The sequence below is a fragment of the Macrobrachium rosenbergii genome, chromosome 40 (genome assembly GCF_040412425.1).
Source record: "Macrobrachium rosenbergii isolate ZJJX-2024 chromosome 40, ASM4041242v1, whole genome shotgun sequence".
Lineage (NCBI taxonomy): Eukaryota > Metazoa > Arthropoda > Malacostraca > Decapoda > Palaemonidae > Macrobrachium > Macrobrachium rosenbergii.
Window position 1 is genome coordinate 12989698 of NC_089780.1, and position 26210 is coordinate 13015907.

Here is a 26210-nt window from a genome sequence, read left to right on the forward strand (position 1 = left end):
ATCTTGTAAAAGTACACTAACTGTGCAGTATGTGCTGTAATTACCTTTATATCATATTTATGCAGGTACAAAAAGAAAAATAATACATTTTTCACATAGATTTTACACAAAAGCGTGAAAACAAATTATTTAAAAAATTAAACAAACACTTCTGCACAGTTCCTCGCGTATGCCAATTAATTACATTCCAATGAAAAGTTTGCGTGTCTGTGAATTCGCACAACTCGAAGCACGCATATGATCAAGGTATTACTGTACTGTGTAAGGGAACCTGGCGTAAATACTGTAACATCTGATGAATACATTTGTTAAGTAACAAAAGAAAGAAAAATCTAAAACATTTGGATAAACTTAAGGAAAAAAAAAAGCTCAAATCACTATAATTACTTTAAAAACTTAAGTACTGTACATTTTCAATTAAATACGAATAATTTTCTACTTCCTAAAAAAACAGATATGTGAAAATCTATGGAAATTTAACTTATTGTAAACACAAAATACTTTTCTTAAAATTTTTAACTTTGAATTATGAGTTTCATAGCTCAAAGTTGCACAGATTATTCTAAAGAATAAAAAAGAAAATCTTGCCAATATGTGACCATGGTAACCAGAAAAGAACTACTGTACTGTGCCATCTAATCAAACATCGTTTACATGTGATTAACAACCACTCTCACTAGTTTTTGCCCCAGTACCAATAAACCCACTGATAAATCAAACCAAATTTTAAAGCTTGAGAGGAACACCTAATAAAACTGCTATCAAACCAGAAACAAGCAGCCATATTGGAATTTGATTAAATACCAATCACAATTAATTTTGCTTCATCACAAATCCAGCTATATATGTTCCTAATATTGTGGTCATGACAAACCCAGGATCACCAGTTTTCATGTCTGTCAAATACAAGAAGGTACTGTAACTATTATGCTTGCCCTCTAAACCATTAAGAACTTTGTTTCAAGACCTTATATTCCCAAAGCACACTATTGGACTCTAAAGGTGTACAAATAGTCAGAAACCTTCAGCATCTCTGCCTCCCACTAATGTGGTGATTCAAGCATATGTATAATTTTAAAACAACGTTTTTTTCATACAAACCTATAAGTCATATAAAGAGTGCACTCCTCTAAACCCATAACATCTCTCTGCCTCTTACATAATTTTCATGAAAAGAGAGGTTAATCACTTGTTTATTAGGAGAGTTCATCTGTGGTTGGACAACCAAATTCTCACAGACAGGATTGGTGATCCTGGAAACATCACAACTACATTATGAATGTACTGCATTTGATTAATGAGTTTATATAAAAAAAACCTTTGGTCATACTACCTCATAAGTAACACATACTTCAGAAATGTGATAACAGTCTTAATCTTAGGTGCCCCTGCCATTCTATGAAGACAAATAGAAATCATAAGGGAAAATACTACATCCCTTTAACAACAATATCCATGTTAGCACCACTTATGTGCAGTAGATTCGAATCAACTCCAAAGACAACGACTAATCAGAGAGAGAGAGAGAAATAACAAAAGGAACTAAGGCAACAATAACAGAGTAGTCTAACAGAACATCCAAGCAAGGCAGTGGTTATACAGTACTATACTGACGAAAGAATCATTACCCTTAAAACTTGTTTTCATCACTTAATATCCTGAATTGTATGTGAGTTTTGCATCTTAGTGGGGCAAAATTTTCTTCAAGGACTTTTTATTCCTATACCTTTTGCTGACTCTCTGAATATTATTTTACTTCAATACGAAAGACCAAAGGTCAACAGTGATCTACTGCTTTTACTGAATTTATGTACTGTATAAAGAAACTAACGCAACTAAAAATCTCTTGAAATGTGAGGCACTAGTATTTCCTCAAGTCCTTAACCAGCCACCATAAAAACTTTTACAGTAATTCAGGTCAGGTACTTTGAATACTACAAACATATAATACATAATGCTGTCCACTATATCTAATATTTCATGGGCATCACATTTAGTATTCTTTATCATAAGCAATCAGAATCACAACAAATAAAATTTAAATATGATAATACTCTGTCTATAACGCAGAAACTTTATACACAGTTCAAGTATTATCAAGATCTATGTACAAATTGACCTGTCAATAGGGTTTCTACCTAAAATTCTATCACAGTCATAGCTACATATAGTACAGGTCTTGGAATGTTCCTAAATGGTGACTAGCTATGAAACAGATCATCAGTAAGGTACTTAGTGAAATGATTTACTGTACTTTTCTGGAAAAGAAATGTTATTTCAATGTGAAATGCTGTTAAAATATGTCTATATGATAAAATGAACTGCACTAACCCTATAGAGACAATGACATAATTCACATAAATCAGTTGTTGAAAGTATCGTAAGATACGAAGAAATCAACAGCAATCCAAAGACCTTGTTTCCAATTATATAAACAACACTTCTATGGTAGTTCCTGAGCGCTCATATCTTTAAGGGCTCAATTGTAATAGGGATAAATTTTCTTAATTACGGCAACACTGTATCATTACTATGTGTAAAATTACCTACAATTCACATTCTGGGTTTCATTTATGGTCAGCAATTAATTGCTGGACCAGCGTTTTCATGAACCACTTGAGTGGATGGTGTTCTCAAACATATCGAGAAGCCGCCGCACTTCCTTGCTGTAGTAAAGTGTTAAGGAAAATTGAAAATAGAAATTTATACAAAGCAAAGGTCTTCATTTACCAGCATTTCAAAGAAATTTAAATAAAATTGGTCTACACTATACTTACAAGACACTTCATTTGTGCCTTAAAACCAACTTACGCAGAGAAAATTGTCATAATAAATATAACAGGAGCATTTAGCCTGCCACAAAATCACACATCTGTACTTTGAGCAAACCATAAATGTAATCATCATCATCATAACACATTTACTTCAGAATTTTCCTTACAGGGTTAGACATAAAATGCCTATGTGTATGGTTTTTTGTCTTGCACACTTTCTGCCTAACTAAAAATCTGGTCTAGGTCTTCATCTAAGCCCTGTCTCCACAGTTTAATGAGTCTTTGTACTGGTTCCATCCTAAAACTAACATAAGTCTTGCACTTATCTAACTGTTCCTCTTCTAGTTTCATCTCATGTCCAAACCATCTTTGACATCTTTTTTATAGCTAATCTCTGGACCTGAGCCATGAATCTTAGCAGTTTGTAGTCACACATCTTTTTAACACTGGTTTTCTTTGTGTCTGTATCTTCATTACACTGGAGCATGTAGTGTACTAATGGGATACTCTGCTAGCAATCTAATAAATATTTCCATACACCCATTCTGCTGCTGTTTTTCTTAATGTTCTCTCAATGACCAAGATAACAGAAACATTCTACTTCCTCTGAAGACTATTCTTACATGGTCTGCCTTTTCCCTTCGTTCCATTAAACAGCTAGGGAGGACAGAATCTAGAATAAAGGTGTCATGTTTGTATCTATGAAATGAAAATTGTTCCTATCTAAGGAACTCACGTGAAAGAATGCAAACAACCTTTAAAATTCTTTAGCTGCCAAGTCCATACAGTTAGGAACACTGTCCAGATGGTCTTTTTAGAGCTGTATATCTCACACCATCACGACCCATGACATGGTTTGTGAAGTGCATACCAAGTCATACTATAAGTCCTATAGACAAACTCCTTTAGGTCTGATCCTGAAGTGTTAAGCAACAGATCTCATGAAGGATGATCCATAGAGATGTCCCCTGTAACAACTTGAGATGTGATGTGTATTCTATATTCCATTGTTAAAATACACCTGAAATTAGTAACAAAAATTCAAAATTATAAATCAAAACAAAACTATAATGATTCTGACAAGCATTTTTATCTAATTTCTAGTTAATTTTAGAAAAGTGTCTACAGTATAAATGAAAGAGAGAGAGAGCTGCATATATAATTTTTTATGTAATGGTAAACAGCTAAGTCAATGTAAAACAATGGAAATGAAAAAACTTTTAGTTGGTAGTTGTTGCAATGCACCCAAAATCATTGAAAATCAATTAAATAAATACAATAATGTTTTACATAGATGTAAATAATAAACAAACACTTTTCTTGTAAGAGAATGACAAGTTTCATGAGCTCTGTAGCTGTGCAGTTCATGAGCATAAGAGACATGGACTCAACTGTAAGAGAATGGTAGTTTGAGAGTTGAGAATGACTGGTGTTTCTTGAGCTCTGAGAGAAACTGAGTATGAGCTCTGTAAGAGAATGACTGGCAGTTTCATGAGCTCTGTAAGAGAATGACTGGCAGTTTCATGAGCTCTGTAACATTAGTGTAAATGGAACTTGAAAGATATGCGAGATACATAAACATTATTTCATCTATTTCATTGCTGCTTAAATGGCAATTGAGTGTATTCGAACCTAATCACTGTGATCCAGTAAAATCACTATCAGGCAACCTAATGTCCCAATGGTCCTGAATTACGGTGATTAACCTGTACTGGATATTGCAAGACCCAATGGGAAATTCTTCTATTCAAAAACTGATGAGAAAAACTTATCTGTTAAGATTGAATATCTTCCATCAAGTTTTTGTACTTGATCCCAGTGTTCACAGATCAGCTAGTGCATTCTCAACAATGGTCATCATGGAAATGCATCCTTCATCTAAATGAAAAATACACTCAGTATGGGTTGATCTTGAATGGGAACATGAATTTGATATTGCATTAGCTGATCAGACCCCAAGCAAAACTTCTGTAGTATACTACCAAAGATCTACATAATAAAAATAATACTGCACAGTCACTGTTTGGCAACAGCACAACATGATTCTGCCGTGGCTAATGGAAAGTGAAACTAACGATGCATAAGAACCCAAGAGAATTAATAACACTTCATGAATATAAACAAATACAGTAGCACAGATTTACTATAGGGTAGACTGGATTTGGGCTGGACTTACTAAAACCATTTAAGCTGAATCTATTGATTTGGGGTTGGGGAAACAGCACTTGGAGGTAGCAGGGAATCAAGACTGGAAGAGGGCTTGGAAGGAAGCAGCAAGGTTGACAGCTCAAAGAAATGGGCTCAACTGCTCATACACAAGGACAACAGGATGTTGCAGTCAGGGATGAGCTGCAGGGAGTGACAATACTAGTCTCTTCATTCAAGGAAGTGAGACTGCAACTTTAATAGCCATGATACTGCACTTGTAGTTGTACTGTCCAATGACATCTCTAACATCCAAAGAAATATCAATGGGAATCTTACGGTCTCATCTACACAAATTTGGACAACTGGTGTAAATCCCAATCAACACATACCAACCAAGTCTTCTAAGGCTACCACTGTTGTTTCTGACAAGACAAGCAAAATAAATTGGGGTATTTGTCCTGTGGAGAACATATAAAGAATTGGCTGCCTTACTAGCAAACTTAACACATGCACCCAGACATAATCAAACTAGGAAAATACAAAAGCCTTAGGGAAAATTTTTCCAACCCATAATCAGCTATCATTTTGACACCACTATCATATTCTATTCCAGTGAAGAAACAAGACATGTTATGTAAAACTATTAAAACCCAAATTAATTTTTGGAATAGTTCTACATCCAAAATTCATGATTTCCAATTAATTTACAGTGAGGATGAGGTCAAATCTAATCTGAGCACAATTCATTAATTATAGTCCAATGATACAAGCAAACATATATGATGAAAATAACATTATTTTCTAATAATGCTGACAAGCCACATGAGCAGAAAACAATCACACTCAGATACCCAAACTGTATTTGGATGACTGAAAATAAGTATGTGTTAATAACAAGAACCAAAGAAGGGATACCACTGAATGGAGACCTTCCTGGAAAATAATAAAGATTGGATACATACTCAAATCCAATGACAAGAGACACAGAAATCAGTTACTCCATAAAGCCTACCTCTCTATGATGTTATTGTCAGGATAATACCACTCACCTTTTCAATCACCCTCACAAAAAAACCTGGACCAAAAACTAGCAATAATACAAAAGGATACATTTGCTCTTGAAGTTTATATATCGGTTTCATTGACTTGCTTAATTCCTCTGTTTTGGCCATCAACTGGTACATTGACTGTAAAAAAATTCAAAATACAATGAAATACTCAAAAAGACATGCTTTACATAAAAACTAAAGCACATTCATAAGATAAGCACAACAAACAGGAGAACAGGTTAAAATTACAAGAATAAAAGTTCAGTATTTTATTCATTCTATCCTAAAGGAAGTAAAATTCTGCACATCAGTCATAATGTTAGCATTCACTGTATCTTTAAGGAAGTAAATGTAGGTTCTGTACAATAATCATAAATGTTTCTTAACATACAGACCCTCCATTTACAGTTTTTTATCCAGTAAGTGGACTGTTCAAAATTGACATAACCCACAATAATTAGCCTACTGGAGAAAGGATCAACTACAATAGGCATGGTGAAGTCACTGTCATACTTGCATTTTTCACTTGATGACTTTAACAAGTAGAGTAGGGAGGAGAGAACTTAATCTAGCAGAGAGGAGAGAACCTAAGATTAAAGGGGGGTTTGTATGTTATGAAGCAACAAGAGTCCAACAATTTGAAGTGTTTACTTAAAAACAAAAGCCTTTTCTTTTACATGAACTAAATACTAAATTTAGATCACAGCTCTGTTGGCCCAGCGTTCGACTCTCCGATCGGCCAATGAAGAATTAGAGGAATTTAGTTCTGGTGATAGAAATTCATTTCTCGTCATAATGTGGTTCAGATTTCACAATAAACTGTAGGTCCCGTTGCTAGGTAACCAGCTGGTTCTTAGCCACGTAAAATAAATCTAATCCTTCGGGCCAGCCCAGTGGTCTGGTTAAACTAAGATAAACTTTTGATCACAGCTGAAAGCAGGGCTACAGGATACAATAGCAACAGCCAAGATGGATAATAAAGTGATAGTGACAGTAAAGATATACTGGGCATGGCATTAACAGCAGACTAACCTTTCACTGAATAAAATACAACTGTAAATCATTAACTGGAAGAGTGGTACGTGATACAACTACTGAAAACCCCTAAGACTGTGGGATAACCAACATCCACAAATTTGATATAACTGCACTTTCAGGTGGCACAGACCCTGGAAAGTACCTCTATTTTTTTAATTTTTGGAAGGTCTGTCCCAGACATACCCAAAGTTTAAGGCAAATAAAAAGTTACTGGTTTGTATTTTGTCACATCAATGTACAATGAAACATAGAAATTGGCCATTCTCTTTTTGTCAAACAAAGTAATTAGTACCATTCCTCTTACCTTAATATTAGCATCAACTGCATCACAAGTTTTACAAACAGCATCCCTGTACGTTTCTACACAATCAACTGTGAGTGATGATATCTGAAAATTAAAGAAAAAAATATTCCAAACAAATTGCTGTACCAAAGTCCTAAGAATATAGAAAAGAAAGTAAAATAACTTTACATAGTGATGGATGTGGTGCCCTTTGTAAAAATACACAATAAAAATTATCTTATCATGTACACAAAAATGTAAAGGTAGGTTCACTAAAATTCTTGTTTTCTATCTCTATAATATTTTAATTCATAATTAAATCAAATTTTATTTGTTTTCAGTATTTTAGTATATGTAATTATTGTATTTTTTTGTGTAACTATGATTTCTCTTTGCATTTCTTATATATGAAACAAACTGGAGTTTTTCCTTATAATGTGACTGACAATGCTTTCATTATAAATCTGTAGGATACATCGCTAACCAAGAATTCCACATTTTCCTTCCAGCACTTGTGATCCTGGGAAGTTTACCCAGAGATTCAGATTATGGATCAGGAAAAAAGAAGGACGCTAAGTGTCATACTGACTTCCAAGAATGTTCAAGCCATGAAATTCAGCCCTTTGTAGTCACCTTTCCAGAATCTCCCTGTGTAAGCACATATCTCCATAATGCTGAAATTACTCTTTTCCTACTTCAATACCCTCTTTATTCTGACCTTTTAACAACATAAACAAGGCTGCAGAACTGTCCCTCTTCTGGCATCTGCCCCTTTACCAAAACATAACCTCCTCCATCTCTTCTATTAATTCTTCAAACAGAAAGCTGATACCAAAAGAAAACATTTCCCATCACACCACCTACTATATTCCATATACAATATAGTGGTGTAAATGGTGACATTTCAAGAATAATAAAATCTGTAAAAAACTATCGGTTAACTAATACCTTAAAGCATAAAGTTAGAACGTGTAGAAAATTTGTTACCTAGGGAGTACTAGACTATGAAACAAGGACTGAAAGGGGCAACAGGAAAAGAGTTAGATAAAACTAATGTCTGTAAGGCCTGTCCCATCTTGCAGTTGAAACAAAGGAAAGGAGATCTTGAAAATGTATGACTTCGGATGTTAATATTCATGACCGAAGTGTGAGGGTAAGATCATTATCCAGCTATTCCACTCCTCTGTATTTTACAAATTGTATTGCCTAACTTTTTTCCTTTGTATATTATTGTTTTAATCCTATTTCCCCATACCTCTGGTCCCATTTACTTGTTCATACATTTTCCTTTCTCTTACACTTCAAAGTTTTTTTTTTACCCTATTTCTTATTCCATTAGCAACATATACTCAAAATCTCTGCTTAGATTCTCCTCTTCAGAAGAAAAGAAAGCTTTTCAACATGAATAAAAATTATTTGAAAAGATCCTAACATATGGGCAATTAACAAGTAATGATATAACACTTGAAAATAAATTTATATATAAGTGAAGAGTTCCTTCATTAAGTTATCCTAATATGATATACAGCATATGACATACAACATTACTAAACTCAAATCTGGGATATAATACTTACACTAAGAAGGGTACCAGTAAGATTTTCAATAAGAGTATCTACGGACGTAGCAATATGTCTTGCGTGAGCTTCGATGTCGTTGATAATGGTGGGATCTATGGGTGGCACTTGTGGAGCAAGAGCTGTCCGTAACAAACTTGGAGTAGAGCTTCTTGAACCAGGGAATGAGGCTAAAATAATAATTAGTAATTATAATAATTATATAATAATAATACTGTGGTAATAATAATAATAGTGACTTTTGATTACAACTTCAGAGAAGTTCAACAAGAAAAATTTTGCTTCTGGACTTGCAATAGCAAAAGATGGCGAACAGCTAAATGGAAAGAGATCAAAGGGAATTGAAGAAAAGTTAAAGATAGGAAAAAATGTAATCTTGTAGTATCATCTACAGTGTGCAAAAAAGGTAAGCTGTATACAGTACCCACTACATGGAACAAGAGTAACACCAATAATATTTCAACTGTGTTGGTTCTAACAAAAGACACTACTGTTAGAACAAAAATTTTAGGTATTAAAGTGACAACATTGAAAAAGTCATCAGAGTTATTAGGAGAAAGATAGGTTCACCAAATTCAGAGGGAAAAAATTGACCTTGACATGTACAGTGACCAAGAAAAGAAAGTCCAGGTATAAAATATTCAAGCTAATCTCCAAATCAGAGGAAAATAAAATGTTGAATTTTAAAATAATCATAGTTATATACTGTATACAAAACATAGCATTATCAAAACACCAATCATAACAACTCTCAGATAAGACTAGCTCACCCCACCTAACTGCTTGGTACTTATTGGTACCAAATACCAAACTGAATATAAAAAATACTTGGAATACCCAAAAGGCACAGGGAAAACATGAAAAACTAGTTCTAGCTGAATGGAAGTGGCATATCCTCTAAAATATGCCAGAAAATTTATTATGATAGTTGCCCTTTACTAACAAATAGGTAGCAAAAGGCTAAAAAAGTTTATCTATATCTAAAAATGGGGATTTATCTACAATTCCTTAAAACAAAAAGTGAAATGAGATGATATAAAGGATTAAGGCTTGAATGATAAAATGAAGGCAGTCTTTAGGAAAACAATTAGTAAAGTTTGGGGATCTCCATAGTTTACCCGATACCTGAAAAGTGAAGCAGTTGGCTAATGAAGACCTAGGAACTTGTATGAGCATTTGTAAAAGTACCTACTGTTTTTCATTTGTATGTTAAACAAAAGATGTGTCTGGGATTCACTTATTACAAATTAGGCTAAATTACAGGTACTGTAATGGTTTGTGGAGAGAAAATCATTACACTAAGAATATATGACATGTTAATCAACAGGTTAGTTTTATCATAGTGGAACTGCACTTTGAAACATTTACTGAAAAATCATAAAAAGTTTTTTCTCCTTTTGAGAATTAATATATTTTACAGCACAACCCTCTAATGAAGCATCTAGTCTTTAACATATTCTTTCACACATTAAGTCTATCATTATATATAATTACAGAGTGCAAAAACAAGAACTTACTTTTGGAAACTGGGCTAGCGAGCTTTATTTTAGCATGAAGATCATCAGCAACGTAAGATATAATATCTCCATGTCGCGTCACCACTCCAGAACCTTGCAAAGCAGACTCGGCTTGATCTGGACTACACCTTCCTACCTGGAGACTCCATGGTCGTTCCTAAATGTATAATAAAGATAACTTGTATTTTCCTACATACACGAATTAATATCTTACATTTACATTTAGCGAAATGGAAATTAATATCTTACATTAAAGCATCAGAGTTGCTGGATTATGGTACAAATACAAATCATTTTTAAAATTTGGTACTGGTTCCTACAAGAATACAATCCATTGTCTATTATTTAGGAGACTTACTCCTTAGGATAAAGTTCAATGTTGAGGTGGAGGAGGAAGAAAAGTATCCTGATTCTTCACCTTAATCCAACTTTATACCTTACTCATGGTCAAGGTAGGTATCAGAAAAAGACCTGGAGTAACACCAGCAATAAATGAAGAAACCACAGGGATTTCTCTTGCAGAAATTACAACAGTGACTGAAGTTCAGAGGGAAAAACTTATATGTCAGAACAGTTAGAACAGCAAGAAAACATCTAGCCAAGGCTGAATGATTAAAAGGCTGAAAAACTGCCCACTTGCAATCCCAAGGGTAGGCAACATTAAGATAATCCATATGACAGGTCACAGGTGCACAGGAAACTTGCCAGGGGGAACACCTAGGCATGCCCCTGGGTTACCATGCACAGAGAGCACAAGCTGGGACTCCTCTACATGTGTTAACTTCCCATCCTCACACCAAGAAGCCTAAGGAGCATAAGTTGGAGAAGTACTAGAAGCAGAAGGGGACCTGGGCATGAAAGTGTCAAAAAGGTTCAGTGAAATCAAAGGATGAATACCCATGACAAACCAACACTGCTTTTTGGCCTTCCTGCACGCTTCTTCCCATAGAACTTCCATTACAAAGGAGACTACCCAGTATATTCTGAGCAGAGCAAGCCACACTGAAAATCATACCCCTGCTAAACAAACAAATCCATTGAGGTTCTACAGACACTGAAGCAGGACTTAAGGCATCAACATACATTGTTCAGACAAAAACTTGCTCTTATCTTGAACAAATTCCATAATACAAAGTCACTCACAATAAAAACAGGAAAACTGTCAAGAAAAGGAAAACAATTGAGTGTTTTAGCAGCATAAGACAGCAAGAACAGAAAAGGTCTACACATGTCAGCAGGTGAAGAAAAAGTGCTGGATTACGGATGGGTGATTGAGTGATACCCTGCCATACACCAATCTAACCATCATGTTACCTAGCAATTTACAACAACTATCACTACTTTAAGATGACACTAGGAATATTCCTCAAAAAAGGATGATGGTCTGTGTTTTCACTGGAATACATGTAATTCTTTAAAACAAAAAAATTTTTTTAATTTACAATTACTACCTCTAATTTAGTATATTTTTGGTAATGAAATCAGCCCATAAAATAATATTTTAATTCACAATTACTACCTCTAATTTAGTATATTTTTGGTAATGAAATCAGCCCATACCCTTCAGTGCATATTTTAGGTGGAAAAAAAAGTCTAGTTAGGTTTAGTGTAAAACCAAATAACTGGTCAGATTCAAAATTTTGTTTCAAAAATTATATTTATCATGTACAACAAAATTTTAATATTTATAATTTAGCCTGAATCTCAAATTAGTTAGGAAGGATCAAGGTGCTAAAGACCCCTGAAATGGCAAAACATTAATGAACTGATAAACTAACCCCAGATATCTTTACTAGGTTCAATCCTAAATATCTAACAGAGTGTGTTCTGGAGAACTGAACATCTATCAATTACTATTTTTAGTCTTAATTTATAATGCACCCATCTATTTACTCCCAAAATTTTCATGAAAACAAACTCATTCAAATATATTAAGCTATAAAAACAAGTAGGAGTGGATTCCATAAATAATATTTTTGAGTGCAGTTTTACCATATTCATAATCTTATTGTCAAATCTAATTGTTATAACTTTGCAGCTTTCTGAGAGAGACGATTTATTCATTGAATGATCCTCTTAAAAGGCCCAACTTGGATCCAAACACGAGTAAATTATTTTCATAATGTTATGTTATGACATCATGTTACTCCTTCACAAAGAACTATGCAACTAACCTGATTATCTTGTGGTGGTAACCCTGCTCCATAATCCAAGGCTTCACCCTGAGAGTCATCACGTGCCATGAAAGCACTTAGTCGCTCCTGAGTTAGGAAAGCCTGAACAGGATCCATGTCAGCACAAACTGGTGTAATTGCTTCAGCCTGCAAACAAGAAAATCTTTGTCAACATACCAGTGAGACATTTATGGTACTTGCTTCAATGCTTAACACCAAAAATTTTGTAAACTTATACGATAACGTAGTTTCTTGAGAATACACAATTTCCATAAACTTAACACAGCTAGTAAAGAGACACGGTCAATTTCCAAACTCAATTTAATGGCAAATGGTATCATTGCAGTGAATAAAGTTAACAAGAGAGTTAGCCCATTACAGAGAGTTTGTTTACTCACAAATGAGTCTGTCATTCTTCTGCTGTTGACAAAAGCCAGAACACAAGGTTCTTAACACATGTACTCCAGATAAATAAAAAATTTTAAAGTTACAAAAAATATAGATACAAACCCTTACATTTCCTACAAGCCCAAATTAAACAAAAAGATATAGAACAATCTCTCCCCTACACTACACTCACTGGGAAGAATGATACAGACAAGAGCTTATATGGAACTGTAAGGCGCAAGAAGAACAAATCCTGATGTACCTTGCAGTTGGTAAAAGTCCCAGGCAAAACTATGACATCAAGACAACTTCAGCACAATGCTCATGATGCCAATTGTAAAGTAAGTTTGGTGATGCATGTTAATAACATCTGAAATAATGCAAGTCACTAAACCACAGGTATGCATTGATCTCTTGGCTATGTCTAATACTTCTGCATGAATGAGCTCTTTCATCAACAAAAGATGCAATGAGAAACCTCATTTCATGAAATACTGGATAACATATAAGGCAAACATAGTAAAACTTCCCAACTCTATGCACAAATAAGTTTTATGAAAGTTTACTGGCATCTTGAAAAATAAACGGAAATGAGACTCACTATTAATGTGGTGCCAAAGGAGACTCCTCCTTGTCATTAGTGGCATAGGAAAAACCTAGGATAGAAAATGGAGTACTGGTCATCTGGGCCTTGGCAAAAGAAGTCCAGGGCAAATGACAATGCTACAGAAGACCATTCCCTGGCATACCCAAGTGACTTGGCAACACTACAAAGCACTAAAGAGAGGTTCCACACTAGTAGTTGGATCATTCTCTGAGGTATGTCTTTTTCAAAGTGATACACAAGTCCTGTGCTTCTGCCAAGACTGACAACTTTGCCACTAACAAATGGAATTGATGTCTCTCCCACCTCACCAATCACTGAATTTTCCCCACTTAGTTTGGTACATGTTGACAGGAACATACGATGGCTGGGGCAGTGTCCTTAGAAAAGCCTCCACCTCTTAGACCTAGTTTGATAAACTCCAGGAGTGAAGCAAAGGTTGTTATGGAACCTGAAGTAAAGCTGCCTGAGAAATCTCAATGGATTATGTATCAAAAACTAAAACAGACCTGTAAACCCATCCTGCTGTACCCATAATGGAGTGAAAAAGTCATTTTTGTCCTAGTCGATGTCCTGGATTTGGCCAATAACTGTCTCAATAGGTCAAATCACCATAATAAACATTACTAAATTAACTTCCACCCTTTATGGGGGTTAAACTCATAAACTAAGTTCTCTTCAATCTTCCCTGACCCAGACTATTTCTGCCTGAATTCCTATCAAGTCTAGGTCTTCATCTACTCTCTTTCTCAATGATTTGCTGGGTTCTTCCTCCATGCTTTTGTCCTACTTCTATATCTGCTGCTTTTCTGACCAACTGTTCCTCATCCCTACTAATCACATCTCCAAACCATTTCAATCTTCTTTCAAGCCTCTTGATACCACATTTCTCTACTGATTCCTCACTGACTTTAATCATTCTGTGGTCTCACATTTTGCAAAATCTTCTCCAGTTTCCCTGTCAGTAAGAGCCTCTGTGCACCCATTATAAGTCCTCTCTCTATTAATAGGACATTTTATTTACCAGTAATGCAGCTCATTACATTTCATCCATGCTGCAGCTATTCTCTCATGACAGCAGCAAAGTCAGACAGAAGAATACTCAAACTACAATCAACAAGCTATGTAATTATACCCCAACATCATGATGCCCTTGGCTATACAAAAGGAAGTTTATATGGCTGCAGAAAATACACACCTACCACCACTTAATTACAGTGGTTCAAATTCTAAACAATATTCATTACTAAGCAGACTGTTTCATCATGCTTTCTATAGTCTCTGCATATTGAAAACAAAACAAAAACTCTACAGCATTTCTATACACTTGAAATATGTTAACTACACCTTAATACTTTCACTAACCTCTTCTCTCGCATCATCTTCCTGCTCTTCTGCAATACGCTCAGCTAGAAGTGGCCTTTCTAAGATTTCCGAGTATGAACCCGTCATTGTCTGCATCTGGAAAAATAAAACACAATTAACCACTCAAAGGCACAGAACGAGTACCATGGCCTAATCCAGTATACCTATACATACATCTCTTATACTGTATATGATCATGCATAATATAAATGGTTACTTTTATAGAACCTACAAAATATTTTTTTGTGCGAAACAGAATAACTGAGAAGAAATCTGCATTCAACAGACACTGATATTTTTATCAAGTTTTTTAGTTATTACAAAAGTTTAAGTACTTTTTTTCCCTTCAATAATGCCTAGGCCTGAGAGGCTCCACAAAAGGTTGGGAACCACTGGTGTAGGTGATCATACACTAAATGCCATGTCCAGCTTTATATATCTGCAACTGCTTCCTAGATTCTTATAAAAAATTAATTCATGAATTTCCATGAGACAGAAAATTGTAATTTTCTGTAATTGTGTTAGCCCTTTGTTGGCCAAGCTTCATTCGATCTGCTGATGAAGAGTTAGAGAATTTATTTCTGGTGATAGAAATTCATTTCTCGCTATAATGTGGTTCGGATTCCTCAATAAAGATCCCGTTTAATTGGTTCTTAGCCACGTAAAATAAGTCTAATACATGGGCAAGCCCAGGAGAGCTGTTAATCAGCTCAGTGGTCTGGTAAAACTAAGGTATTTACTTTGTAATTGTGTTGGTGCTAAGGATGTTATTTTACTTTAATACTACAACTCCATATAGCTTCATGTCGGCCTCTTGAAACCTTAGTATGTTTAAAACAAAAATTATACTAAGACCCCATATTATAACCTGTACTTGAATCTTGTCTACATACTGTAGAGATCTTATAGCTAACAGCAGTTCAACATAGTTCCTAACCTACACTAACCTACTGTAGTGAAAAGCTTAATACAAAATTGGATGGTTTATACCAACAGTAATCGTAAAACTTAAATGCACATGCAGATGATAAACCGGTGAAAAAATGTGTGGTTCGTGTATGTGGCAAGAAATTAATCTAACATGAAATGGTAAAACTGCCAACTACTACTACACACCTCAGATTTGCTAACTATCAGTTTATATAAAAAATTGGGTAAAACTGAAGACTACAAGGCTATTGGCTGCCTTTTATTCGATAACTAATTGTTTATGTGCAAAATGGCACAGTGTTTAGTACCAGCCCCTTGAGGATGAACCTGAAAACTTAAACAAGGATGGTAAATATTGTAAACATTAACAAAAACATAAATATGAAACAAAAACAAAAACAGTACATATTCTCGTCAGCGACTCGTGGGAACTAGGCCATGGCAGTAATCTTCAGGTCTACCCAAAATAAACATGTTTAGCATCAACCCTTAGGGGATGACCCTAATAACATAAAAAAAGGACAATAAATATCTTAAACATAAAAAAACATAAACAAAAGGCTTCAAAAATTCCGGTCGACGACAGACGGGAATCAACTTACGCCCACCTCCAATTTAGAGGCTCCAAGGCTATAGGGTGGCATACCCATACCCTAAACCTACTGAAAAGTGGCAAATATATTTTACTATCATATTTAGCATAAATTACCTTCCATCACGCTCACCTTCTCGTCATCCAAATCCATCGACATGACACCCGCGCGTCCCCACACCTGCCTGGCCGACACCTCAGCTTGGGGTGTCTGGTCGGGGTCTAAACCCACTCCATTACTGGTGTCCATCGCTCCTTCTATTTTCCTACTCAGACTCCGCGCCCCTTCGTTATTCACCTCCGCCTGGAGGACCTCCTCTTCGACTAAGCTCCCGTCGGTGTAGAGAAACGGATTGGTCGACCTCTTCTTTTCGTCTGCCATTCTTCACTTCGATATGGTATCGGTTTGTTTACGTCTGCTCTGGGGACGTTCTCAGCGAGACGGTTCGTACCTCCTCAAGTGCTCCTGCGGGATGATTCGTACCCTCCGCGATGATGAAATGTCTCTGAACTCTAAGTAATTAGTTGCTCCCCTTTTCTCTGAATAGTTCTTTCGGTTTGATGGTTTTGTTGTGGGAAATTGACAGTGTTTTGACAAATGTTTTCTATATAATTTATTAAAATTCTAAGTCATGATAAAATATTCATGAAAACTCTCATTCTAATTCCGACTGATTCTTAGCTTTAATCGGTAACATTGGTCGCTCCCCTATTCTCTACATAGTTCTTTCGGTTTTATAGCTTTATTGTAGGAAATTGACAGTATTTTGACAAAAGGTTTATATATAATTTATTAAAATTCTAAGTCATGGTAAAATATTCTTAAAACTATCATTCTAATTCCTAGTGATTCTTAGCTTTAACAGGCACTAACAGAAATGATGGGTACATCAAGAATTCCTATGGGATGTTAAACTACATCAAAATAAAGGCAATATTTCTTTTGTCCACATTTTTATTTTAGCTGCTAATTTGAAGTTATGGAGCACTGATAAAACAGCCTGCATAGTTTAGTTTAACTTCATTTTCCAGCCCCTTTCCAGAGAAGGCGCAGTGTGAGACTGCAAACTCGTTTGTTATGTGAAGAGACATTCTGTGATTTATAAGGCGTATTCCATATTAACTGTAAAATTCAGTCACAACTCTCAGAGAATGTCTTCCATTAATTTGTATTGAAAGACTTGGTGGCAAATAGCTTCTCATATCTGTTCTGAATCCCTTAGGCACCTAGCAGGCAATCACTAGACTTACTGGATACATTGTTTCTGTTCTGTGTAGCTAGCTCAAGAATATTCTCCTCCACAACATGAAACTCGTGTTAGGCAAAAACTTTAACATTTACTTAATTATGATAACGATGAAAAATTACCAGGTGCCTAATGTTGAATTAGTAGGGGTGGATTAAATTAGATTGTGTATGTGTATCTTTTAATTTGTATAACTTATCAAACTCATCAATTTGTATTAAAATAAAATTGTGATGTTTATGTTCTGTCTAAAGTTAAATGATTCTTTATATGAAAGGATGATTTACTTAAACACTAGTGATACAAGGATAGCAAAGCATACAGTATCTAAAAATCAAAACTTTCTGCCAAAGTTTTGTCATTTACTTTTACATCTTTCATTTACATCTTTGCAGCAAAGGTTTAAATTTTGCTTTTTTATATCTTTCACTTCATCCACCCCTTCTGTGCATGCTCTCAAGCGTGATCTTATCAGAGAGAATTAGTTATAAAATATTATAAATAAGAAGATAGGATGAGAGAAAGAACAGCTTTGTGACGTATATATTGAATATAAAGAGAGAGAGAGAGAGAGAGAGAGAGAGAGAGAGAGAGAGAGAGAGACAGAGAGACAGAGAGAGAGAGAGAGAGAGAGAGAGAGAGAGAGAGAGAGAGAGAGAGAGAGAGAGAGAGAGAGAGAGGGGGGGAGGCAATGACAAAATTGTCATATGCGAGTGTTTTTAACTTTGGTACTCAAAGCTCTTTTGTCGTCTGAGAGGGTTACATTACTAGAGTACTGATGTGTGTGTATATATATATACTGTATATATATATATATATATATATATATATATATATATATATATATATATATATATATATATATATATATATATATATATATATATATATATACACACACACACACACATCCATTAGGTTTTAAGTATCTCACCGCAAATTATCTATGTCAGAAATCATTTGTTTTTCCTAATATCCAAGGCAAACTATTAGATTAATACTGCCCGTCCACAATAAAAACTTCTAATATTAATGAAGACCTTGTCTGTAAATAAACCAAAAATATTTGGCTAAGTATCAGATCCTTGTCTAACTGCCTGTTTCACTTTGGTATTGCTTATTAAGAGTCCTTGAAGTTAGGACACAGTATTCCTTGTTTGGTTCTAGTGGTGTGATTTCAGACCAGTCATCGATTTTTAGTTTGGGCATCATTTTGTATTCGTTTTTTGTGGGTAGTATAATATTTTCTTTTAATATACAGTGTATTTTATATACAGTATTGAGGAACATGGAGTAGCAAGAAATTGTGATTATTTGATAAAAGGTGTGAGGATTTTATGACAAGTGTTATATGGAAATCTGCTAAACATTTACTCAAAAAACATAATAGACGTTAATATAGCTGTAAATATAATTTTTTACAATGAGATTTGAATGATTTTTTTACGTTTTTAGTGTAATACTTACTGCAGGTTTGAATTGTTGTCTTAGTTCATGGGCATTAGGCCTACCAGCCTGAGGAAGTATGTTTTGCCACTTTCCCTCATAAAACCTTAACTTAATCTGACCTGGAGAACTTTAAATCATAGTGTCAACAGTATGGTTGCATTTTAACCTAACCTATGGAATATTTTACTTTGATATCAGTACTCATATTGGAGTTTTTATGATACGTTCACAAATCCCCTTAATGGGCTAAACATAAAGAGTACTCCAAATTTACTGTTATGTGGAAAATTGGGTATTTTAGTGGAGGAACGAAAAATAACCAAACTGAACGAAAAGGGATTTTATGAAATGCATAAATCACAAGCCAGATAGATTGAAAAATTCGTGTCTGTGACATTAATCAGTAGCCCATCAGTCGCCAAGCTCGTCATGCTATAGGGTACTTGGACTGCTCTACCTAACCCAATCTATAGTGTGGTAAAACAGGGTAAAATTCAGGTTTTGTTTTTCAAACTAACTAGTTCTTAACCTGACAAAAGGTGCTAAATCTATTTTTTTTCACTGCTGTAAACCTCCCCAGCCAAATATGACCTAGAGCCCCATATATTATTAATGAAATGCAGTAATTCATCTCATTGGAGAACTAAGTCTTAGAGCTTCAGCAAATAAGGAGAGAGAGAAGTGTTGCTTTCAACATGGTATGGTGGAGCTCACTCTGTCCTCCATTGTAATGAAGGGGTTGGGATTAGAGTTACAATTTGAAGTTTGAACTCTTGTCTTATTGGCCAGATTTAACTGCCCTCTAACTATTTGACCCCACATAGGGTCTCCCTTGATTCTCTGAGGATTTCCTCTTCAAACAATATCACAACACTTCTCATTAGGGGTCAGGGCCCAGGGCCCTATTGCTCTGTTATCTACAGGTTGACTGAACAGGAGGAAACAGGATGTGACCTTTCTGGATGGAGATTCAACTTACCAGTCAGGTGAGACAACCTCCTACCTAAGGAGTGAGTTTTTACCTCCAAAGGAATAAATGAATTTTTAAAAGTGATATGTATTTTTCCCAAGTATATAAAGCTTCACCGACCTGTAAATTCCCTTGATGCCAAAGGGAAAGTGCTCTGTGATGGCAGGTGAAAATGGGGGCAGGGACACTCTTCCCCCACTCACCAACCAATTCTGCCTCTGGATGAGAAATGTTCCTACATAAAAGGCCCCGGTTTACATACAGTACCTAGAAAGAACATTAATTCCAAGATTTGTCATGCAGTACAGTATTTTAAATGGGAGGGGTGCATGAGGGTGTGCTTATTGTGACAGATTACTGTCAGATGAGCACATTTTGGTGCACTGGTCTGGATTTATGAGCAACAGGAGGAGTATGGTCTACATCTGAAATTTCCCAGTAGGATTTTTGGTGAAATTTTATTGGTGCCCTGACGCCCTTTTTAAATGAAGTATGTTTTAATCGATTTTAAATTACTGGTTTAAGTAGTGGTATGTTTGTTGGTATTTTAGTGTTTTGTGTGGTTTTGTCAAAATTGTCACCTTTTCCCTCTAGGCTGATTCATGCCATGTGCCTGAACCGATATGTTTTTTCAAACCTCAATTGATAACTAATCCAAGATAGAATGCACAAATTTAACTTGTGGTTATTTTCCATTAAGATTTCTTGCTACTCCATATACAGTGCATTACTTTTACATCAGGAGTCCTTTAGACTGCAGTTCCTTACGTCTAAATTTTTATCATTTCAGTTTCAAAATGGATGAGTTCAGGTGCAAGCTATGTGCTATATACATGTTTATAGGTGGACGTTTACCAAAAGTATTGAAATGTGGTCACACTATTTGTTCATTTTGTGTGTTTTATCTGGTCAGTGAGGGTAACCTCAGCTGTCCGTACTGTAAAGCTAGCCATCGTGTGGTGCAAGCTGAAAACGTCCCTTATAATCACATGGCTATCAGCATAATCACTTCTAAGCCTGCTAGAGCCCTATCAGCCTCTTTAAATCACCGTACAGAAGCAGTCCTGAATTTGAGAGCTCAGGCACAACAGCCCATACCTGAAGCAACTGTAAATGCAGGAGTCTGCATTGAACATGGCCTTCCATGTAACCACTATTGCATTAAATGTCAGGTGTGGATCTGTGAAGATTGTACATTGTTTAACCATCCACATAAAACTTGCAATATGGCCACCATGCGTTATTGCGCATCTCAGCTCATGATGATGGAAGGGGGTAACTCTGGGGAACTCTTTGATAAAAACATTAGACTTTATGCTTTGAAGAAATCATTTACCATGAAGTTGCTGAGAATATTCAGAAAGCACATATTGGAAGTCAGGATACTTATTAACGAGTGTCACAAAGCTCTGAGGGCTCTGGATCAAGAGAGATTCTACATCATTTCCACCTTATCTGATGCAAGACCTGCCACACTTCTGTTACATGAAGCAAGGGGCAAATTGAGCGAAGAGTGGGGTCCAGAAGCAATGTTTGCAACATGTCGCACAGCAATAGAATTAAAAAATGTTCTTCGGAATTGGTATGGTACAGTACCTGTAAAAGGCTCAAAAATAGCGTTGTATGCTGAAGAGGTGAGTTTGTATGCTTTTTAACTTTTTAGAATTCCATGCTTGGGTTATTCTTTTTTGGGTACTTGAGCACAAAAATTGTTGGATTATTAAATTTTAATGTTAAGGAATATTTTGTGCAAAGATGGCTTTGTTAACTTGCATCAATACCTGAAGTAAAGTAGGTTGCATAAATATTTTGAAACTATTTAGCTGAGCCAAATCAGTAGTAATAATTACTGGTTTATCCTAGTGACCTTAACCATGTAAGTGGGAAGGGATAGATGCATGTGCATGATTTAAAGGAAAAATGGAACATAATCAAGTGCTACGGCAAGACAAAATATTGTGTGTTTTTCCTCGTCCATGGACTACTTTCCCTTCACAGCAATGCCCACTCAACCCACCACCTATGCCTACACATTTGGAGGAAACACAATCTCTCCCTTACAGTTCACCATTCTTGTCCTACTTAGCCCATGCAAAAAGTTAAGTATATCTTAGTTTTACCAAACCACTGAGCTGATTAACAGCTAAACACACCAAGAAACTGGTCCACACAATCACAAGAATACCTTAGCTTGTCGTGAGGAATGCTGGTTTAATTTCGGAGTGGCCTTCTCTTAAAAGTTAGCATACCTAGGCAAGGTTATATAGAGCCTTGCTTATGTGTGTTGTCATCCTAGAAAGGCTGCCAATTATCAGTAAGTCCTTTCCATCCTTACAGGTGTAGGCAGGGTCATCAATTGCTGCAATGGGATTATCAATAAATTTAAATTAGTGGTTGGATGCTATGAAAAAAGGTTTTACAATTTTAATTTTACACAAAGCTGTTGCTTTACACTTAGACCTCTCCCTCTTTCATTTGGCAAGTATTTGTGGATTTTAGAGCTGTCTTTTACACTAATAAGGAAAAAGAGAAACACAGTAGGACATCTTTCCTAACCATTTGAACAATTTTCTTTAAGGGTCAAATGTGTGTTAACCAATTCAAAGGCAGTGGTTTTTAAGTGTGAAACAATAACAGTTTTTTGTTAAAATTTAAAAGAGCAAAAGTGTACTTTTTTTCGGTATGTGCATTTGTGTTCTGGCATGTTATGGGATGAAAATGTCAAGGGTTATAAATTTCTTTTTTCAGCTTCAGAGAGCAACTGCTGCCACTATAGCGATATTTAAAGGGTTCTTGGAGGTTTTTACACATGGACGCTTTACTTTTAATCTCAAAGATAAGGTCAGTGGAGTTTTGTTTTGTGAAGGTACCTTCAGGTGAAAGTACAAATAAAGTCCATAAGATTTATCTGTGATACACCAGTATAACCTTTGTTTCTAGAATGAAGCAAGTGGAGATTCAAAAGGATAATTTTGCTCTTAATGCTTAAAAGTTAGGTAGAAAGTTCCTGTTATGACAAACTGTTTCTACGATTTACTGTTTACAGTATGGATGATTTTGGAACATTAGTTGTGAAATTTTATACATATACTATGCTGTACTCTTAAAGATTGGGAATTTTGGTGTTGGAAGCAAAAATAATCATTAGAATGCTTTCATATACCATGGATGGTATTTGCTGCTTTGGGGAACAAGAAGTTATTGTGAACTGAAGATTTTGCTTTGGAAATGTTCCTATTCACAACTTTTAGTTTAATCTTCTCCCAGATTAACTTCTGTTGTGGAGACTTTGGGTAAGCCTAGCAAACACCTCATTCCCTGCTCTATAAAACAATCCTTTTAAATATCACAGGAAGAAATGATATTTGCCTTGACCAGAAAAGCATTAAAATCAGTAGTTTTAGCTTGTTTCAAGTGGGGTTAGAAGACTTGACTACTTTGGCAAGACCAGAAATTTGTAGCATGCATATGCACCTTGTGTTTTGATTACACAAGTTTTGAGATCACTGGTACCAGCCTACTGTTTTTAATAAGATATATATCTGAAAAAGATAGCATGTGTATCTCATTTTTTTTTTCCTCCAACAGAGCAATAGACCTTTGGTGAAACAATACCTGCCTTCACTTACGACTCTAGTGGATTTTAAAGAGGACAGCGATGACGAGTTTACCAAAGAAATAACAGAGGAGAATGGAACGCCTGAGGGAGATGAAGGGGAGTCAGCAGCGTCCCAGGAAGGTGCATCACAAGAGAAGGATCCCCAGTTACTACAATCTGCCTTATGATTGTTACCAGCTCTGAACAAACTAATCATTTGGTTCCTGCGAGCAAAAGGAAGTACTGTGCTAGTAGTATGGATGATAGTAATTGGAAGGAGAGGGTCAGAGGGCACGATCTTTAGGTCAACTCTTGTGACGGACTACTCTTTGCAAGTTGCTGATATGTATATATAAATTTTTTAAGATATAGTTAAGAGAAATGTACAACTTGATTACAGGACAGTGATTAATCTTGATTAAGAATAAGGAGTATTACAAATTAAAACTACGACTAGCGTGTTTGTTTAGGTTGTTTTTGAATAATTAAATTGATTGTAAGCAAATTTCTGAATTTTCAAAACTCTGGATTGAATAAAATTGCATTGATGGTAACAGAATTAACAAAAAAGCGCAGTAACATTAAGACAAGGATAAGACTGGAAATATGTCACTCTTAATTACTAAGATAGAGCAAGAGATTTTACCTGATGCTTTTTGCTCTAATCAAGCCGTGTAAGGTATGGCTGCTATTTATTTTAGTTGATTATGAATTGTATTTAAAATTTATATTTATGAATTATTTAATAAAAATTGCCAGTGTAAGAATTTTCTTTATTTAAAAACAGCATGTTTGATTATGTAGATTATGCTTGATTTAGGTCCCCAGTATATAATATAGAGCAAATATTAAGAGCTGCTAACAAATAACTGAATAGTAAAGTGCAGATCACTATTGTTAACAACATTGTTTTGCCATGGAATAACAAGTTTCAAGACTAGCATAATCTTGACTAGTCTTGTCTTTCAATGGGAGCGCTCTATGTATATTAACTTTAATTTCTCTGCTCTGGGCATGATTATTACTGTATTATTTGTGGTCAAAATTTCTATGCTCATATGCCTCTCCATCTTTTCAGGCTGCACACCCATAAATTAGCTCACAACACATTTTCCAAAAGTTGGATTTCTGTAACAAGATTTCTAGCCTAGTACAGTACTCATAGCAGAGAAATTAAGAGATCTACAATCCCTGGGCAACCAGACACACTGGTTCTGTAGGACATAACTACCTATAGACAGCAGACTAGATTTTTTAATTGACTAAGCCCCTAACATCACACAAGCTATATCATTCAAGAGCAATTGAGCCCTATGCACCTGTGGGGTTAGGCAAGCCATTATGCATTAGGAACAAGCTAAAGGAGGTACTCCACTCCTGTCCCCCCATTGACTCCTTAACACAACCCCTCGAGACAGGTGCTGACATTTATACAGGTTCCAGAGCCTTTGTTTTGGGACATGGTTGCTACTAGCTCCAAAAGGATATTTTTTTTCCTTTAAAAGCATTCAAACCTACAACCATTCTCTGTACACTTTTTAGCAGCACAACTACTATAGTCCCTAGCCATGCCCATTTCGTCCATCCACAAGTTAGGTCTCCACAGTTATCAAGAGTTGCCTTGTATGTATGTTATGAAGACTGTTAGCCTAACATTTAAGTGTTCTATCCTGAAACAATAGCAAGTTCCTAGAGCTGCTTCCATTTAAGTTTACTGCATATAACTCCTGAACTAAAAGGACTACCAAGCATGTTAACCTTTGTACCAAACTGGTGTAGGTATAATTGTCAATTCATTTAATAAGTCATACCTCAGAGCATACAGTTTTCAAGATCTATGTACAGGCAGACAGCAAATTCCTGAGATAAGCTAGTGTTGCACCAGCCCTGGTTTTTTTGCCATGCCCCTAGGTTGGGTTGGCGTGGGTTATATTAGTAACTTTGTAGCAATTTGGGTGTGGGAGACATGATTTTCAAGAAAATTCTATGGATAGTTTTTAAGATGTGGTATCCCACCTTCTTCAGGGAAAAGTACCAGTACTCGGCTACATGGGAAAATGCAGGCAGGCAAGATAACTTGGTACTGCCTTTTCTAAGTTTTATGTAATGTTCCCTAAACTGTCACCCTGTAGGATGTAATGTTCCCTAAACTGTCACCCTGTAGGGGGTTAGTGCCGTTAGTGCCATCAGCACACTGTAACCATAGTTAAGGGTTTCTGCAACAACCGTTTTCTCCCTCCAGCTGCACGTGTCTTTTACTTAGCTTGGCTACGTTTTAGTGTAATTTCACCTTGTACTTCAACTCGCTGATTTTCTGGATTGCTTCGACTTGTAGTCCAGCCACTCCAAGTCCCTCTTTTCAGTGTCTTTAGCACTGAATGGCTGAGAGTGCCCCCTTGCTTGGCCATATAGCTTAAATCTAGTGATTCATTTATTCATTACCTAAATTGTTCTTTAGTGAACATTAAATATACTCGACAGTATTCTCTGATGTCCAGGTTAGTGTAC

General features: G+C 35.6%; 2 protein-coding genes across 2 annotated transcripts; one reads left to right on the top strand and one right to left on the bottom strand.

Moving 5' to 3' along the window:
- On the bottom strand, nucleotides 1-16953 carry BORCS6 (BLOC-1 related complex subunit 6). The gene is made up of 8 exons (XM_067083115.1): nucleotides 16572-16953; nucleotides 14917-15012; nucleotides 12561-12707; nucleotides 10387-10543; nucleotides 8870-9039; nucleotides 7314-7397; nucleotides 6033-6109; nucleotides 1-2666 (listed from the first exon to the last, which is right to left on the bottom strand). The coding sequence occupies exons 1-8, from the start codon at nucleotides 16818-16820 to the stop codon at nucleotides 2606-2608; spliced, it is 1041 nt and encodes a 346-aa protein (XP_066939216.1). The 5' UTR covers nucleotides 16821-16953; the 3' UTR covers nucleotides 1-2605.
- Nucleotides 16834-24466, top strand: LOC136826023 (uncharacterized). The gene is made up of 5 exons (XM_067082883.1): nucleotides 16834-16955; nucleotides 19959-20120; nucleotides 20895-21738; nucleotides 22853-22945; nucleotides 23693-24466. Exons 1-5 carry the CDS (start codon nucleotides 16834-16836, stop codon nucleotides 23888-23890), a joined length of 1419 nt encoding a protein of 472 aa, XP_066938984.1. The 3' UTR covers nucleotides 23891-24466.
- Nucleotides 24467-26210: the final 1744 nt, after the last annotated feature.